General features: G+C 32.0%; 1 protein-coding gene across 8 annotated transcripts in view; it reads left to right on the forward strand.

The window, feature by feature from the left end:
• Positions 1-19,322, forward strand: part of LOC126734338 (aminopeptidase N-like) — a 110,407-nt gene that overhangs the window by 66,381 nt on the left and 24,704 nt on the right. For all 8 annotated transcript variants that reach the window (XM_050437918.1, XM_050437916.1, XM_050437913.1 and 5 more), the window contains one exon: positions 6,361-6,655. In XM_050437918.1, coding sequence (XP_050293875.1) covers positions 6,468-6,655 — 188 coding nt within the window. In that variant the 5' untranslated portion in view covers positions 6,361-6,467. The remainder of the gene's footprint in view (positions 1-6,360; positions 6,656-19,322) is intronic.

Genomic DNA, 19,322 nt, shown 5'->3' on the forward strand with positions numbered 1-19,322 from the left:
CATCATATAATAATATATATTATATAATAATACACATAACAATACTATTCCTCTTTAATAAAATATCTTATCATATTTTATTAAAGAGGAATAGTATTATTTTGTGCAAAATCAAAATAAGTGACAAATTTTTATGATATTATAAAGTGTGTTTTTTTGCCATTTCTACATAAGCATTTGGCATCATTGCATCAGAGATGTTGCAAGCAAACAAACTGCCCATAGTTCCGCGGCAATGCTAAATCTAGCCGTTCAATGTTCTAAGATTTTAAGATTAGGGAGAAAAAGGCAAATTTGAAAAGTTGGTTTGACCTATTTGCCCTGTTAATTTATTAAATTAAATTGGCTACTCAATTAAACAAAAATCAATTACTTTAATATAACGTAATTTGTTATTGAAACAGTAACTTATCTCGTTTATGCCATTACTTATCCCGTTTTTTATTTTGATTCGCTCAAAGTTTCCGAAAGAATGTTAAAAACCAACATAAACTTAAGCAAAATAACGACATCTGGGATATGAACATAAACCGTATCTATGACACTTAAAAGTCATATCAATTTCTACTAATTAATCATTATTCTGCAGACAAACAAGAGCATTAAACTAAAATTATTTTCCCATAACACTAATTGTCCTATAGCTCCACTTCAATTTGTTTGTGATGTGTTAATTGCATAGTATCTAATCATTTACAAAAATAGAAAAAATAAATTGTTTGCTATATTGCCAAGGCTTTATGGTTCACACCTACAAAGTCGATATACGACCACATTTTCATTTGTTTTGCATTAGTGCACGACCAAAATAGTCGTTTATATTATGGTTAGCCATAGCATTTGGTTCTTGACTATAAGGCATCATCAGTCCTAGAAATTAAAATAATAATTTATAATAAAAGCGCAGGTTAGAAACACCTATATCATAGCCTTTATATATTATTATTCAATATTTATAATTAGAGATTTACGAGGAAACGCACGAAAGAGCTTCTAGATCCAAGAATGTTATTTTTTATGATATCCCTGAGAGTAATGCCGAAGAATTTAAAGTTCGTTTAGATCACGACAAGAAGTATGTAACTGAGTGCTTTCTAAGACTAAATATTACCTGTCCAAGTTTTAAAGCCTATCGTCTAGGCAAATTGAACAAAGACAAATTGAGACCTTTAAGAGTGGTTTTCCCTAATAGTGAGCTGGCATCCTCTGTTTTAAAAAATCGTAAATCACTTAATAATTTACAAATTAAACTAAAAGCTGACCTAACACCTATTCAACGTAAGCAAATAAAAAATGCTTATAAAGAACTTACTTTGCGCTCACGTACAGAACAGAACTTATGCATACAATATTTTAATGGCCTTCTTAAGGTGGTCCAACAAAAGAGGAATAATGTTATTAAGCAAACTCCAAAAAACTAAATGTATACTTTTATAATGCGGGTGGTTTGCGAACTAAAATAGCTGATTTGCGAAATGCTGTCAACAGATGCATATATGATGTTGTAATTTTGGTGGAGTCTTTGCTTAATGAAGATTTTCTAGACTCGGAGTTGAGGTTCACTGACTTCAATATTTTCCGTCAGGATCGAAATTACACAAATACGGGGAGGCAAAGGGGTGGTGGCACTTTGATTGCTGTTCGTAAATGTTTGAAAGCTAGGTTATTACAGACCAGTGATTCAACCCTGGAACACATCTTTGTACTAGTATCATGCAGTGACAAAAATATAATTTTTGGTGCTGTCTACATCCCTCCTGCTTCTCCTTTATCAATTTATGAGAAATTTGCCTCTACATCCATGGATCTTGTGTTCATACTAGTTGTGATATTCTATTGTGTGGTGATTTTAATCTGCCACATGCGGTATGGAGGAACTCTGTGAATGGACTGCATGTTGAGACGGCTGAGTCTATAACATCTGCAAATGTGCTATGTAGTTCTTGTAACTATCTTAATCTTAAGCAGGTGAATGGCTTGCCAAATTTGTTTGGTACATTTCTTGATCTGTTTTTCTCAAGTTTGTCAAATGTTGAAGTCATATATGCCACTGAAAATTTATCACCGGCATCAAACCACCATCCTGCTTATGAAATAAGTATTCCTATTAATTGTGATTTTAGTCTTAAGTATGATGTTTATTATTATGATTTTGTTGCCATTAATGATTACCTTGCTTGCATGAATTGGGATACTGCTTTTAATCAAAAGGATATTAATAAATGCATTGATATTTTTTACAATGCTCTCTATTTTGCTATTGAGATGTTTGTTCCAATTAAACATTTTAAATCATCTAATTTTCCCACTTGGTTTAGTAGAAAATTACAGAATCTTGTTATTCAAAAAAAGATTGCTTACACAAAATTCAAAAATAGTAAGGATCCCATGGATTATGTTAATTTTTCAAATTTGAGGAATAAATGTAAAACTCTTCGTGATGAATGTTTTAGGTCATATATTGAAAGATTAAATACTGAAATTTCTCACGATCCTTCTTCATTTTGGAAACACATTAATAGATTACGTAGGTCTGATTCATACCCCAATAGCACGCATATGGAAGCCGAGGTTGCTGGTATTGCTCAAGATATTGTAAACTTATTTGCTAGGTATTTTGAAACTACATACAGGCAACCTGTGCGGAAGGCTCCTGACTATAAATTTGATTACAGTCTGAATTTAAATTGCATCTCTTTTCCTTTATTGGACATATTTGATAAAATCTTACGCCTTCCTAACAAAAATTCTTTTGGCCCTGACGGTATCCTATCTGTTTTTCTTAAAAACTGTGTGTGCACTCTGAGTAAGCCTCTGCATCACCTTTTCAATTTTTGCTTGACATCAGGCAAATTTCCTGATTATTGGAAGGTAAGCTTTTTAACACCAATTTATAAAAATGACGATAGAACTGATATTTGTGACTATAGAGGTGTGTGTATTCAGTCTGTAGTTCCTAAGCTGTTTGACAGGTTGTTTTCTGTGCGATTTTCGTGGCACTGTAGGCGATTGCTTAGTGATCATCAGCATGGTTTTTGTCAGGGTAGATCTACGGTGACTAACCTGTTGACTTACCACTATGATTGGTGCTTTTGAGAGGTCTGTACAGGTCGATAGTGTGTATACAGACTTCTCGAAGGCCTTTGATAGGGTTGGTCATGAACAGCTGGTTCGGAAGTTTGGGGCTATGGGCCTTGGTAGGACTTTGGTCGAATTTTGTCAGTTTTTTGACTGGTCGCACACAGTTGGTCAGGATAAGTAATTATATTTCTATTGGTATTGAAGTATCTTCAGGCGTGCCTCAAGGTTCACATATTGGACCGGTCTTTTTTAACTTGTTCATAAGAGATTTGAGTGATGTAATTGTTCATTCAAAACATCTTGTTTTTTCTGATGATTTTAAACTGTAATAAAGCCATTGAGCCATATCTTGATGCTGAGTTACTTCAATTGAATTTAAATAGTGTTGCTGAGTGGTGTAATAGTAATAGTCTGGAACTGAATGTAAAGAAGTGTGTATGTATTTCGTTTGGTCGTTCTAATAAAATTATTAATTATCAATACACAATCAACAATAACGAACTCAAGTCAGTTGATACAGTGAAAGATTTAGGTGTTCTTTTCGATACTAAACCAACTTTTTTTGCCGCACATATTGGATATTATTAACAGGAGTATGCGTAGTGTTGATTTTATCACTAGAAATAGTATACATCTTTCACCTTACTATTTCAAATTACTTTATTACTCTTTGGTACGTTCCTTGCTTGAGTATGCGTCTGTAATTTGGTCCCCTTATTATGATTCTCATATTGAACGCCTTGAGGCTGTACAAAGGAGATTCTTAAGATCCCTTGCTTATAGAGCTGAAGTTAATATTTTTCGTAATTACTACATCGACTATAATGCTATCAGTGTCAAGTTTAATTTCCCTAATCTTGATGTCAGACGGCATTATTCTGATGCTTTAACGTTTTATAAGATATTAAATGGTTTATCATTGTCCTACTGTCTTGGAAGCAATTTCTTTTAACACCTATCAAAGAACGATCAACTCTTCTATGTTTCGTTTACCATTTCATTCGACCAACTATGGGTTTTTTTCTCCACTGACTAGGACTTTGCGTTTCTTTAATGAAAATAGTTTGGAAACATTTTCCGGCGGCTTACGGTCATTCAAATCAAAAATAAATAATCTTACACTTTAACCTGCGTTCCTTGGATAGTGTTAAGTTTTTAGCCCTGTTGATGATTCTTTTTTCAGAGGTTTTATCTTGGTATATTTTCTTTTTGTAATTCTAGTATTGTATTTATATATTTATATTGTTATATTATGTAGTATTTTGTATTATCTATTTTGTTTTTGTAAACTGGCTCTCCGTATATTGAAATAAATAAATAAATATTTTAGTTATTTGTCATGTTGATACAAAAAAACTTAATGCGGAGATTCATCTATTTTGATTACAGAATTTGAACCATAGTTGAATGAATTACATTTAAAGATAACGATGCTGTTTGTTATTACTTCTTCACGAGAAAAATTAAAGATATTTGAAAAATTCCTTTTTCTGCCATCATGTGGAAAAGTAGGCCTTTACATGCTACTTTTACTGCAGTAAATTTCAATTCTGCACTATTTGAATTATATCACTTTTCTAAGGAGTAAACCAAGCTCAATCACATTTAATAATCTGAATCTGAAAGTGGTAGACATTGGTAAAGTGGTATAATCAAATTGTCGAACTTGCCTTGATTATCTTTACTTCAAATTTAGCATGATGTTTCAGTTGGGAATCTCTCTACGTTAATCTCCAGCAGTTAGCAAGTGTAAACTAACAACAACTAATCTACAGGTTTATATACTAGAGGTGTATAACGTCTGGTCATGCGTGAAGCGCAGTATAATGTAATTTGCTTTCAGGAATCCTCTTCTCTTGCAATATTGCTCCTTGCACAAAATCTTTGCTTCTGTCCAATGTATGTTGTGGCCATTATACCAAGCGTGTTATGCAATTCCTGGTCTGGAAACCTGTCATCTGTCTCGTTCGGGTTCACTTTCGATGATTGATTCTGACTGCCAGTGGTCGCTTTATCTCATCTATGTATAACTTTACACCTTCATAGGGGATTTGGTATGCACAGGTCTTGGTACCTAGTAGTCTTCGAAATATAGGCAGTCTTGATATTGAATTTTTTGGTCTTCCTGATTTTCTCCAAAGATATTTGTTTAAAATCTTGTAGGATCCTCCAGTTGCCTAAACTTAATAGTTTTCATTAGTTTGCTTGTTTGTTTTTGTTAGTTTTTAGCGATGTTTTATATTTCCCTGCTGAGATTAACATTGTATTTCAATATTATGATTGCTCTCCTATACAAGGTTGTAATGATTCCCACCTTTGTTGAACCAGGATAATTGAAGTTGTTTTCTAGATATTGTCCTGTGTGTGTGAGTTTGTGAGAGACTGATGTCTCTATAATCTCAGAAGTCTGCCTATCTACGAAGAGTAGTGCTGACTAAGTTTCTAACTGCATCGTGAACTTCATGCTTGGACTAATGGTATTAATTTGCTCCAGAAAGTTTGCTTGCTTTATATCACATTTGTCCCAAATAATAAAGTGTCATCGACATATCGAAACCATATCTTAAGTTTGGATTGAGCTGCTCTTATAGAAACCTTCGAGGAGCATGCTATAAGAATAGCAGCAAGTCGAGCTGTTTTGTATTTCAAATAATTCAGATTAAGAACATTGCCACACACAATCCGACTAATTCAATTGAGTTGATTTTCAGCAAGTTGCGAAGTAGAAACTATTTATAATATGGTTTAGCATCATTTGAAGATAAGACCGGTTAACACCACGCTTATCAGATTTTGCAATGAATAATTCCCAAGTATTTATACTTCTCAGTCTTAAATCTACGAGAATATCTTTACTAACTTATTGCCCGATGATAGTTATAATCATTCGTCATTACAGACTGTCTTGAAGTTAACTGATGCTTAAACTTATTTAATTCTATATTATTAATTCTGTATAACAATTATGACAATTATGTATACATTTTATCCTATCTTTTTCTACAGGTTTCTATTTCCTATTTCGTAGCGTTCTTTAGGCCTAATATAAAAGAAAGAGTTCCTAAAGGAAACCAGAAAGACAATTACAGTGTATCACAGAGTCAATCTGTCAACAAATACGTCTACTTTAATAATGGCAAGATGACACCTTTAATAATAAGTCAATTTTTGTCAACAATTTATTAACTTTATTCACCCCCTAACAGAGATTTGTTTCACTTACTCCTTTCTTGATATATATTTCATTCAGTTTTTTTATACTTATATCTCTTGCTTTAGGCGTTCCGACCAACGCGGACCTCGAGAACAATTCCCACCAGAAGAAATACACGGTGAACCAACCTGCGGGAAAGAACCTAATAATCTCCAAACCCCTTTGCACCTTAATGGCGATCGGTGCATTACTTTTGGCAATTTTAGCAGGATTGGTGGTGTTTTTTTTAGTTCCCAGGGGGTGTGATGGGATTAATAGTAGCCGGTCAGTGGCGTCTTTGACTCAAAAAGAGGATATTCGTATGTCGGCAAATGAAGTTGATGAACGGCTGCCCAGAAGTATAAAGCCTTTGAAATATACGTAAGTATGAAGTTTTCATATGTATTAAAGATAATAAAAAAAATATATTTACAATACTTAGTAAAAAAGTATATGTTAAATATATATTTATAAAAGACATTTTAATTATGAAAAAAATTACATGCAATTATACAAAACGTGGCGCAACTTTAGAGACTTCTAGCTGAGTGAGACTATACTGTCAGCGTATAATATGCTCATTTTATAATGAGACTACTAGAAACCATATCAAACAAACAAATTGCGATCATTCTATCTTGATGATTGTTTTGTGTAACTCAAATATGTTTGAAATGATAAATTTATCTTAAATTTATGATCTTATTTTATACCACTAAGTAACCACTATGATTCATTTTAGTAATCATGGAAAATCCTCAAATTGATTAGTTATCAGTCACGAGTTTTGTGTCACATTACTGAATTTAATTTTTTTTTGAAAATCGTTTCAAAACAGTTTTTTCAGTACTTTAGAAGTAAGAACTTTATCAAAAACTTCAGCTGGTTATGAAAGTGTTCTATAAAAACTAGCAACCTTCTTAATTTTTTTGAAACCTTATGTTTCTTAGCAAGACATATCCCAAGTTGACATTTTCTTTAAATTAAAACTTAATAATTGTTATACCAAATATTTGTAGTAATTTACTTCCGGTTTGGCACATGAACATTGATTGAAAAATTGATTTTTTTTCGATCAACGATTAGAACGTATTCAAAATTTCAATATTGCCTGTGGCATATTGCAAAGTTACTCGTATACTTTGTTAAATAAAAAATTAAATCAAATGATAAATATTATTAAAAGATTTATGTTTTAAGGCAAAATTGCAAACCAAATTTAAAATCATTTGATGTTGCCGTACTCCATAAAGAGTAGCCATGTTACTAATAGACCTTTCACGTGGAAGACCACACACCTGGTATATTATTGTTCGTTTTTTCGCGATATAATTAAAAAAAAAACTAAAAGCCGTATAAAAGTAGTATTGAATCTCTCTCACGTTCTCTTAATCTGAACGTTGGTAGTAGTCGAATTATGGCCACTCCTACAAGAATCGAAGTGTTATTTTTAATAGTAACTGAATATTTTAAATACATGTTTTAATGATTACTCAAAAAAGCTTTTGTAAATTAACGACGAGGAATCCTTATATACACAATACTTCGCTTTCCACCCAGATTAAACTAAGACTTTGTGATTACCTAATATGTGATTCTCTAGCTTGTTCTTCTATTAGAAGTTAGAGTTAGTTAACAGAGGTTAAAAGATCCGAAGCCCTAACAAAATTTGACTGCATCTGAGAGGTGGGAGTGCATGTCACTTGGGTGGCTAAAACTCCAAAAAAAATATTGAATTTCACATAAATATTCGAAATAATAAGGTCATTAATAGTCATCAATACTTATATGGCAAACTAAATAAAGATTCTGTTATTCATGATATCTCAGTCACAATGCTTCAGTTATAATGCAGCCAACTGCTATAATGTTCTACCTAGTAGCTTAAAAGAGTGCTCGTCAGTCAACAGCTTTAAGACTATTGTATTTATTTCGTTATACAATCTTTAAATTGTTTTAATATTTTTTATTTAGGTTTTTCTAAATTATATAATAATGTCTTTGGCTATAATTTTAGATGTTTTAATATTTTTGTACCTAATACTCGAATATATCTTTATTTATCTATCCTTTGATCGCCAATTTTGTAACATATATTATAACTTATACTAAAGTACTAAAGTGGTTAGGTATAAGAGTAGGCTTAAGCTAGACTTCTCCACTGAATTGCATAACATTTCCTAGCTGTATTTTTTGGATCATATAAATAAAGGCGGTTTATTATTATTGTTAACTGTTTGTTCTTGGTTTTATGTTCCGTCTGCAGACAATCCTGCTGACGTGGGCTCCCGGGGGATGCTGCCTTCCGAACTAGTAAATTGTTCTTTATGGTGGACCGCTCCTATTTTACAAAATTCTGAATTTCCTTGTCACAATCATGTTGAAACTACATTACCTTCTGCTGATGCCTTTTGAGGAGGAGCGCACTGTCACAACTTTGGCTACGGTCGTAGAGTCAAATTTTCTTGACAGTCTTCTTGATCGAAATTCATATTTTTCTAAATCGGTACGCATTTTGGCCTATATTCCTCAGTTTTATTATAATTGCAAAAATTCATCACAAAAGCGCCTGGAAATGATTTCTTCTAATGAGCTATACTGTTCTAGCCTTTGTTTTGTTAAACACAGTCAGGAACTTTCTTTTGCCAATGAGATTCATTCTCTTCAAACAGGTCAAAAATTGTCTAAAAACTTGTTGAAACTATCACCTTTTCTGGATATCGACAATATTCTTCGAGTTGGCGGTCGGCTAGGTCACGCACCTATTGAGTATGACCGAAAGTTTCCTGCCCTCCTGCCTTCTAAATCTCGTTTAACAGATTTACTGATTAAATCTATTCATATTCAATATCTCCATGCTGGAGTCCAAACGGTTAATTTTTTAGTGCTTCAAAGGTTTTGGATCTTATCTGCTTAACGAACGATCCGAACAATATTGTCGCAATGCATTACTTGTTGGAAAACCAATCCAACATCTACTTTACACCCTTTCTTCATGTAGGGATTGATTATGCTGGTCCGTTCACTATCACGATGTCACGCACTCGAGGCTCTAAAACTCTTAAAGCTTATTTGTGTTTATTCATTTGTATGTCTGTTAAAGCCGTTCATTTAGAGCTAGTCTCCTGTCGCAACGCTTTACTAGTCGGCGAGGCCGATGTGAACATATTGATAGTGATTGCGGCACTAATTTTGTAAAAGCTCGTAAAATTTTCGATTCATTTGCTCGTGATGCAGCCGCTAATTACCAGATTAGTAGTCATTTCAATCCACCCTCTTTACCTCATTTTGGAGGTTTGTGGGAGGCTAATATTAAATTAATTAAAACTCATAGTTCGAGTCATCGGAGATCATATCCTGACCTATGAAGAGCTTTATAAATGTCTTTACTTAAGTTGAAGCTTTAATGAACTCTCGACCATTAACTCCTGTAAGTCTGGACCCTAATGATTTAGCCGCTCTTACTCCCGGTTATTTTCTGCTGTTGGAACCTCTAACAGCGCCCCCTGAACCAAGTTTTGAAAATATTCCTATTAATCGGTTATCTCATTGGCAGTTATTAACCCGCTTTCAACAAACCATATGGTCTAGATGGTATCACGAGTATCTTCATACTCTTCACCAGCGCACAAAATGGCATCAGTCTTCCCCATCTTTACAACCTGGGTCACTTGTTGTCATAAAACAAGACCAAATCTCGCCACTTCAATGACCGCTAGGGCGAATTTTGTAGACTTACCGGGTAGTGATTGTAAGAGTAGTTAAAGTTAAAACCTCTACTGGCACTTTTAAAAGGCCCGCGGTCAAGCTTTGTCCTCTGCCGGTAGAATAAAATTGCGCTTTGATCGTTCACATTTAGTTTGTGAACGTCCAAATAGTTTAATTTTTTTCTTTTATAATATTTCTTTGTTTTTCTCTCCAAATTAAAACTACCATTTTCATTTAATTTTCTCCTTTTATTATAACCAATTTAATTAATATTTTCTTAACAACAAAAAATTTGCGCGTGTACCATTAAATAAGCCTTTAAATTTCCAAATTCCTTTGGTTTGTGCTGAACGGAGACCAGAGAGAAGATGACTTCCTTTTTAGCACTTCATCATCGCGCATTGATTCCAGTGTCGTGATCTATACGTTTATTTCCGCAATTGTTGTCTTAATCTTATCGCATCACAGATCGTGATTTACTTATCAAACCCGCAACCACTCTTAGTGATTAAACCCGAATTAGAAGACCCAAGAAGTCCAGAGCAGGCCTGCTGAAGCCGGATACAGACACCTTAAGGTAAGGATCTTTAAAGGCTGGTTTTTCGACCTTTGCACATTTACTTTTAATCACATAAATACAGTTCACTTTAAATCTCTCACTGAATTGTCCAAAGCCACCTTGTGCTTAACTAAAAATATAAGTAATAAAAAAAAGAAACAAAAAAAAAAGTTTGGTTTTCTAACCAGATCAACCATTAACACATATGTACCTTTATTATTTCCTGATGAAATCATGATGACTGCTTTTTGTATAAGAAGGTGGATGTTCTTGTGCAATCCAACGTCTTCCAATATGATAAGTTGCAAAGTGGTTACTTTGCCCAGGTTCCACAATTTCTTGATCTCAGCTGCCAGCTCGGTGTACTTCCTTTTCTCGTCATTATAGTGACGATGAAGAAGCTCTTATCGGTGTAAATGACTGCCGTAGATACGTATTTACAGTAACGTGCTTTCAATAGTCCTATGACAAATCCCTTCTTGTAGCATAGGTACAGCTGGATCACTGCAGCTACCTAGTTATGCCGATGTAGATAGTCGGTTTGGGCAAGGCACCGACAAGCTGCAGACTGCTGTGATTTGTTAGATTGTCTTTGACTTTTCTTTACACTTTCTACACCTAATCTCCTATCGTGAGCTCTTTCTCAATATGTAATTGTATCTTTAATTATACGTTTGAAGCAATTTTATATAAAACTGATAAAGGATTGATCGAGTTTATAAGGATGTCTCACATGCAGTGCCCATCCTTGCCATGCCCGTTGATCCTCCTCCTTGCGGCATATTTCTTAATTTCTCCTCATTTGCTAAGTTTAGCGGCGTGGATTTCTTGTCTGTCAGGCACACATTTCGATGAAGTGGTGGCACCTCACTACGCTGGTCGAAGTACGTTCTTCACAGCATGGCCTGTTTGTTGTGAAGGTATCATATCTATAAGTCTTCTACCTCCCTCACCGCGAGGATGGTGTTTGCGGCTTGGAGTCATCTTGGTTCTCGTCTTCGTCATGATGTTGTCGAGGTCCGTGTTAGTCCACGAGATTACTTCAATAGATTTTTTGGAAACTGGTATAGCCATGGTATTGAGAGCCTTGAATATGTTACACTCTTACGCGGTAATCTTATATATGAATAAACTTAATTCTGGTTGCAGCTTCATTAGTTTCACAAGAAAGGAGCACCGGTTCGCAAAAACCGAAAGCTTTATTTTTTAAAATAATCGCAATTACAACAAAAATCGGACACAGCGCATAGATCATTCTTCGTAAAGATAATCCCCCGGATACAGTAAAAAATTAGTGCTCGTTCTGGAACGTCTTTGTTTATTAAGAAAGACAAGAAAAATCGTTTATGTTTTACAGATTGCAATAATCGACATAATTTAAAATAAGAAGCTAAAAAAGAGTTGTTATGTAATATTTTCTTCTATAGTTTATGGCAAAAGTTCTTAAAAATACTATATTTTCTTGTGTAAATAAATATTTAAAGGTAAAAAAAATCAAGTTTCAAAAATAACTGGGCCTAGGACACTAGAAAATACAGAAAAATATATATGCAACAAATCTTGATATACAACCAGATCATATTGGCAGTAGTAGAGAAATAAAAAGGGATATAACAAAAAAAGTAAGGAATTGTGAAAACACAATTTCTTTAAAATTGCGGTGGCAGTAGAGAAAATGATGTTTTTTATATGGAATTGGATTAACTACATAAAACAAAAAACAATTTAAAAAAACGTAGTAGAGGAATGGAATAAGTTAAAATAAGAAAAATACAAAATTTAAATTTTTAAACTACATCCTCATCCCAGTCTAAATTATCACAAACAACGGTAATAAATAATTATGTTTTCTATGTAATTGGGTGAATTACTAAAAAAAAATATTTCCAAGTAATCCTAGCACTATTAATGACATGAAATAGGTTATGATGTAAGAAGTATAAAATTTTTAAATTCAAAACTACATCTCCATCTCAGTCTGAAGTATCACGGAAAATTACAATAAAATTATGACACAATACAACAAAAACATAATTTCAATTTGAACCTCGTAGAAGAAGAAAAATGGCATGGTTTATAATGAAAAAACTGAACATTAATTTTCGTACATTTGTCTCATGTATCTAATTATGAAGCATGTACATATGAAAAAATGTTGATAATATTATATTTTTTTATATAATTTTATGAATATAAAAAGCAGATTTCGAAATATAATAGACCCTGGCTGTAGTAAATACGGTCCATTTAAAATATTTACAATAATATTAACTGATCAGAAAAAAAATTGCTGTGGTGTGGCCTATATATTTCAGTATACCTTACGATTCTATCACATTATATAAATCATTGTTATTATCTTGCTAAATTTCTAAATCTAGTGATGCCCTATTTTTAGAAGATTGTATCAATTCCTAATTTTAATCCTAGATTTATGATTCACCACTATAAATTCTAAAATACATTACATTTTCTGTGCCAATATGTGTTTATGATTTTCTGTATATAAATTCGAAAAGAACCTGCGGGCTAAAATATTATTTATAAATTTTCAAAAATTATGCAGATGCCCCATTTTTTGTGATTACTATAAACAAACCTGACTGTGTAGTAATTAGGGCATATAAATCTAAAAAAGCACCTATAGGAAACAAATCAGAAATAAAAATGATTTCAACTTGTCCGTATGCGTACCATCTGCATGTCATAACGAGGCAACCGAAAATAACTGATTTTAATCTGGATAAGACATGCGAAATAGTGAGATTGAATGCACGTTCTTAATTCCCTACTGGAATCTTATTACTTTGATCTTTCTAGAGAATGAAATTGTGAACTTTTACTGCAACGTTCGTGAAAATAAACAATAAATATTAATTTGTTGAAATAATATGACATACGTGTTAATTTTTTTTAATTGGTGCAAGGACGAATCATTATTCGGAGTAATAAAAGTTTTATTTCATCGTACATATACCAGAGTCGTAAATTTTAAAATATACTTGACGCGCCCTACCTAGATTTGAAAAAGCGGGACAATTTGAATTCAGGGCAGAAGGTTTTTCGTTCTTGACCTTTACTAAAATACCACCTAAAACTATTGCCGCGCCCCCTTTCCACCATTTATGTGGAGGCGACAAGCCCTTTTCATGGGTAAAACTATTCAGTGAAGCCGGTTATATTGCAACCATCTAATTTTTCCCTAACATCAAAGTTATTGTTTGCCACCTTTATTATTATTTTTTTAATTAACCCGATTACTACCGTTTAAATGCACAATATTTGTTCACACATTTCAGAAATATTGTGGGAATTATCTGTGTCAGTAATTTAAATGTACCTAGAATATTTACTGCATGTTATTCGTTACATTTGATACCAATGTTACCTGTTCTATGTAATTTCTCTTAATTCGTGTTCCTTGAGTTCATCCAGGAAGACAAATATAATCCAAGCAACTAGATATATAAACCAAAAACGCCTTCTCCTATCAAAGTATCCACTATACCTTTACAAATATTGGATAAATATATTAATAAATAAGACAATTGAACACTTGTGTTCTTCTTAAACCACGTTAAGCCTCTTTAAGTCTGTTTAATATTTATCCGCCTAAAAAGCCTGCAGAACTTGAAACCATCCTCAAAGATAAAGCTAATGGAGTCAAAGAGATGTGGTGATATAAAGCAATAAAATAATAATCTCAGCTATTTTCTTGCTAGATAAGTTACTTCCCTCTCTACGGTCCACTGTATCAAACAACATCCAATTGATTATTGTTTGAGCTAGTGCTAATTTAATTAATAGATTGATTATTGTAGAACTAATCTGTCTGAAGAAAGGGATTTATATTTAAGTCTGATAACTCTTAAAATATAATAGTTTTACATATTTTATCTAAAATGTTCGTTTCCATCTAATATAAAATTTACAGTAAAATACTACAATGGTGTTACATTAAATAAATAAGACAATGCAAGTTCGACAAGATGTTTTAACTGTACCATTGTCTACCACCTTCAAAAACAAAATACTATTATCTCTAGTATAGAATGCCTTAGTTCAGTCAAGTTTAAGTCCAGCCCTACGAGAGTCCAGATATTACCTACCTAGACTCCAGATTATAGAGTAAAGATAAATGCATCATTAAATTTGACTTGAATGTAGGAAATTAGGTCAAGCACTGCTACTTCTATGTTACTGTCGTTTTCGACTTCCTACTTTAATGTAAAAATGTCTTTAAGGGAACACAAATCTCTGCAATACGCCCGAATCTAAGATTCGAGTGGTTTTTGATCAATATATTAATGTACATTTGTAAATACATTAATCAAGGCTACAAACTAAATGAATTTACTGCCCCTAGTAATTTCAAGATCATCATCGTAAATATTGAATAACTTTTTAGCAGCCCTTTTGATACACTCTTCTAAACACACTTTTCTAAATTATGAAGAACACTAAATTGATGACCTCAGCTGATTATTTGAACCGTGTCTTTTTCTTATAGCTGAACCTCTGCTGATTATCGTTCAATTTTTTATATTCCCTATAGTTCCTTACTTAGAGCAATTTCAAAGTTTTCGGTGCTATTTTAAAATTTTTCAACAGCTTTTTCGTAGTCGTCAAATGTTTCTCCTTTTATCTCTACAAAAAATAATTGTAGCACATCCACTGCAGAAAAAAAATACTATTTTGGTTTTTCAAAACCCTCTACATAATGCAAGATGCATAATAGTTCCCATCGTTTTAAAAGTCTTACGAGTGCCAAGACTAAAAAAAAATCAACAAACGCCTGTCACACAGCATTATTTATTCATTTATATTTTCATTCATACACTTGTTATGATCGCTTGCCAAAATATTTACAAGTTTTTCTTTTTATAAATACAGATGAGCTTTGAAGTCCTGCAAATGTATTATAAAAAATTATTGATTTCAATAAATTTAATCACTAAAGATCGACATGGATTTTTTACTGGGCGATCGACGATCACAAATTTGTTGTTTTATCAGAATACATTAATTAATGCGTTTGGGAAATTTAAACAGGTTGGCTCAGTTTATATTGATTTGAGCTCTTTTGCATAGATTATTTGAATTGAACTTTGGTAGAGCTGCCCTTTGGCTGAATCGGTAGTTTTTTGTTGAGACATCAACAGATGGTTAAAGTGGGTTATTTTGGATCTGAAGGAATTATTGCCACCTTAGAACTCCCACAGGGTGGTCACTTTTCACCAATTTTCTTTAATCTATTTGTAAATAACCAAGAGATGTTGGCTATTTAGTTTGAACCAATGCCAAGATTGTAACACACACACATACACGCATACATTTGTAAATAAGATTTTTGAATCTTTGCAAAACAGTGACGTCTTGACTTTTGCTGATGACTTTACAGTTATGATGGATAATCCATTGCTTAAGGGATCAATATCTCTAGTAGGATGATTTAAACAGACTTACGGACTGGTGTAGGAAGAGCAAGCTCGTTCGAAATATGTCAAATTGCTTCTTAGTTAGCTTTTATAGAGAGGGCAGAAATCGTTAGTAGAAGTGTTACTTGTTAGTATTGATGGTGAAATGATGCAATATATCACTAACGTAAAGGATTTGTGAGTACGTTTTCAAAAAAATCTAGATGTCATCGATCATTTAAATGATGTCACAGTTAAGTCTACCCAGATGCTTTCATTTGTTGGAGACTGTAGGGGGTATATATTGTTTACTCGTTCACTCCAAGCTTGAATATGCCTTCATAATCTGATCACCTTAGGCAATACATAACCATTGAATGTTTCAGTATACATTATTAAGATTGCTGATCATACTTTAACGAGAATATCTTAAATTTAAATACTTTGCAGAACAGACGAAATATGGCGGGGATATGGTATATACAAAAACTTACTGAATGGAAATGAAAGATCGTTATTATAAAATTATAAATAAATAGACACATTGAGGTTTTTATTTGATCTGTAAATTTATTTAAAAAACAACTAACCAATTTTGTTATTTAATAGGTAATAGACAAAAAAAAATATTTATATTCATATTCTTTACAAGTATAGGATAATGTCAAATAAAATCTACAATACCACAAATCAGTAGCTCTTAAAATTCAAATGAGAAAAAAATTAATTACTAATTATAATTCAAAGACAAAATAAAAAAATGACAATACCACTATTAAAGGTTTATTAATAAAAATAATCAGGTTGTGTGAAATACCCTCAATTATTGGTATTATTTTTTACGACTTTTATGCTGTTTTTGAAATATTAATAGATTTAGCAAAAAGCTCATTGTAATATGCTTAGTCATTTTAATTTTAAACTCATGCTTTCTTAAAATTTTATATATTTTATATATTTTAAAATTAGTTTCGTTGCATGTGTTTTAAATATTTCTGCGACAAGAAGTATCCACATAAATTTGAAACCTATTATTAAAGCTGTCAAATTCTGTATCTATTTAGGATCCATCGCAAAAATTTCAGTCAATACGTTATGTTTATCAATAGTAGACTTTAGGTGTTTTTACTTATTAATAATTTTAGGCAACCCGAACCTCGCATATAAAAGCTTAGGTGGTAGGTTTTATAACTTCATTTAATATTCCGTCTACAATATTACCAAAAACATCGATATTCTTAGCAGGTGATTTATACACACACAGCTCATATAGTAATTTAGTAGTAATATTATTCTTAGATCATAAAAAGTAAACTTAATATTTTTTTCTATGCAAGCTAGGCATATTTTACACTCATTAAAGCTAAGATCCTTGCGAATATAAATTGCAACGTCTGCGCCACTCATGTCAAAGTGTGAGAAATAAGATCTTAGAACGTAGCCCTCAGTACAAAGTAATTTTATATGATACAAAGTAATTTGATAGGTTTGATAAATACATTCTGCGTGAGGGAGATTAAGTCAATTTAATAGATTCTTAAGTTTTATTATTTTATTTCTTAAACTTGTAATATTAATATGGCAAACCGATAGTACGTTGTCTGCAATATCGGCGTTCTAAAATATTCTTATTTAGTTGTAACTCAATTAAATTATTCTTGGCAGTTTATATTAAATTTGGATTTTTTTGTAATACTGGCTTGACACATTTAGCTTCTAAATCACATACCTTTTACCTTTCATGTATACCTTTTGATAATGATATAACTGCAAAGTTTGTAATTAAGTATATCCTGGTGATATAATGGGGTATCCCGTAAAAACATAAATAAGTAACTATTTTAGAATATTAATTTAAAAAAAAATGGTCTATACATCTGCTTATGTTTGAAAATTGCAATGCGGATGTGAAATGTACTTGTACATATACACTAAGGTATAAACAATTGATAAAAAAAAAAATGATTTGTTAACGGGTTTCATATATATTTTTTTTAAATAATATTCATTTAATCTAAAATATATAAATTCGTCTATTGTATACATCAGGATTAACAAATTTCAATAGTATCAAATTCACTTAAAGATCCTTATGAAGAGAAAACCTAGAAGTTTTAAGGGTTTATTTGTTAGTATCTCAATGTGAGAAATATTGAAAAATAATTTAGAATTAAGGGTTATTTACGGATGCCTCACAAACCCCACATGATGATATGATTGATAAAATGACACCTTTAATAGAATAATTAAAAATCACGGGATTTTGCATCCTATTAAATGACATGATAATGTTTTTTTATATTTAATTTGAGTCGAATTTATTTTTTATTGCATTTAAATTATTTAAGATCTTTATATTATTTTCAACTGTAATAAATTTTATCTATTAGGGATTTTATTTATTGCATTTTCACTGTATTCTTTGTTTGAAAAGTATTAAAAGTTAAATTCATAATCACGATTTCAAATATCTTATTATCTATCTATATATCTATCTTTCAAATATCAGGAATAACTCAGACTAAACTTTTCAGCTTTAGACAATATGCCCCCGGTTGTGGCTCAAGAATTTATTTTACTCTCAATCAAGCAGCAACATATACGCAGCTTTTTTAGACTCTCTAGACTATATTTCAATTTATAATAATTATAATAATAGGCATAATTTCATTTAATTATGTACCTACATCATTCAATAGAAAAACTGTAATAATGAAATGCATATAAAAACGGTAACACCTTTGATCAAATTACAATATTTATGTTTATGAAAAAAATTTTTAAAGTTTATATTTTAGTCAATAACGATACACGATGGTGTAGAAATATTTTATTTTATATTTTTATTTATTTTAGTGTGAGTCAGTGTGTAGTTTTTGTATTTAGATAGGTCTGATGATGCTCTAATGCGGCGAAACGCGTAACCTTTTAATAGACGCTTGAGTTATGAGACTGACTTTGAGTTTACTTTCTTTCTCCCCTTTTGGTCACTTTGATACTGCCTATTAGTCTAATACGTCCTGGAAGAGATCGATATGCTTTGATAGCTCTAAGCTGAGGACGCTTTGCAAAAAAAGTTGAGTTATGTAGAGGTATGCAAAGATCACCGCGACATCTAGTAATAGTTGACATCTGTTCACTTTAATGTTGTTCATTTGTTTCTTCTTAACAAATAAAACCAATGCCAAAAAATATAACGATGGTAGAGGTAAAACTCCCAATCTCAAAAAGTATGGTCTGCAGCTAGTTCTGGGTGAAAGACCAAAAATGCACCAGATTATACGCTTCTGTGCTCTAAAAACAAAGCCAGTCTTACTCGAGGATCCCCAAAATATAATGCCATAATTTAAAATAGACTGAATAC

This window comes from Anthonomus grandis, chromosome 3 (genome assembly GCF_022605725.1).
Source record: "Anthonomus grandis grandis chromosome 3, icAntGran1.3, whole genome shotgun sequence".
Lineage (NCBI taxonomy): Eukaryota > Metazoa > Arthropoda > Insecta > Coleoptera > Curculionidae > Anthonomus > Anthonomus grandis.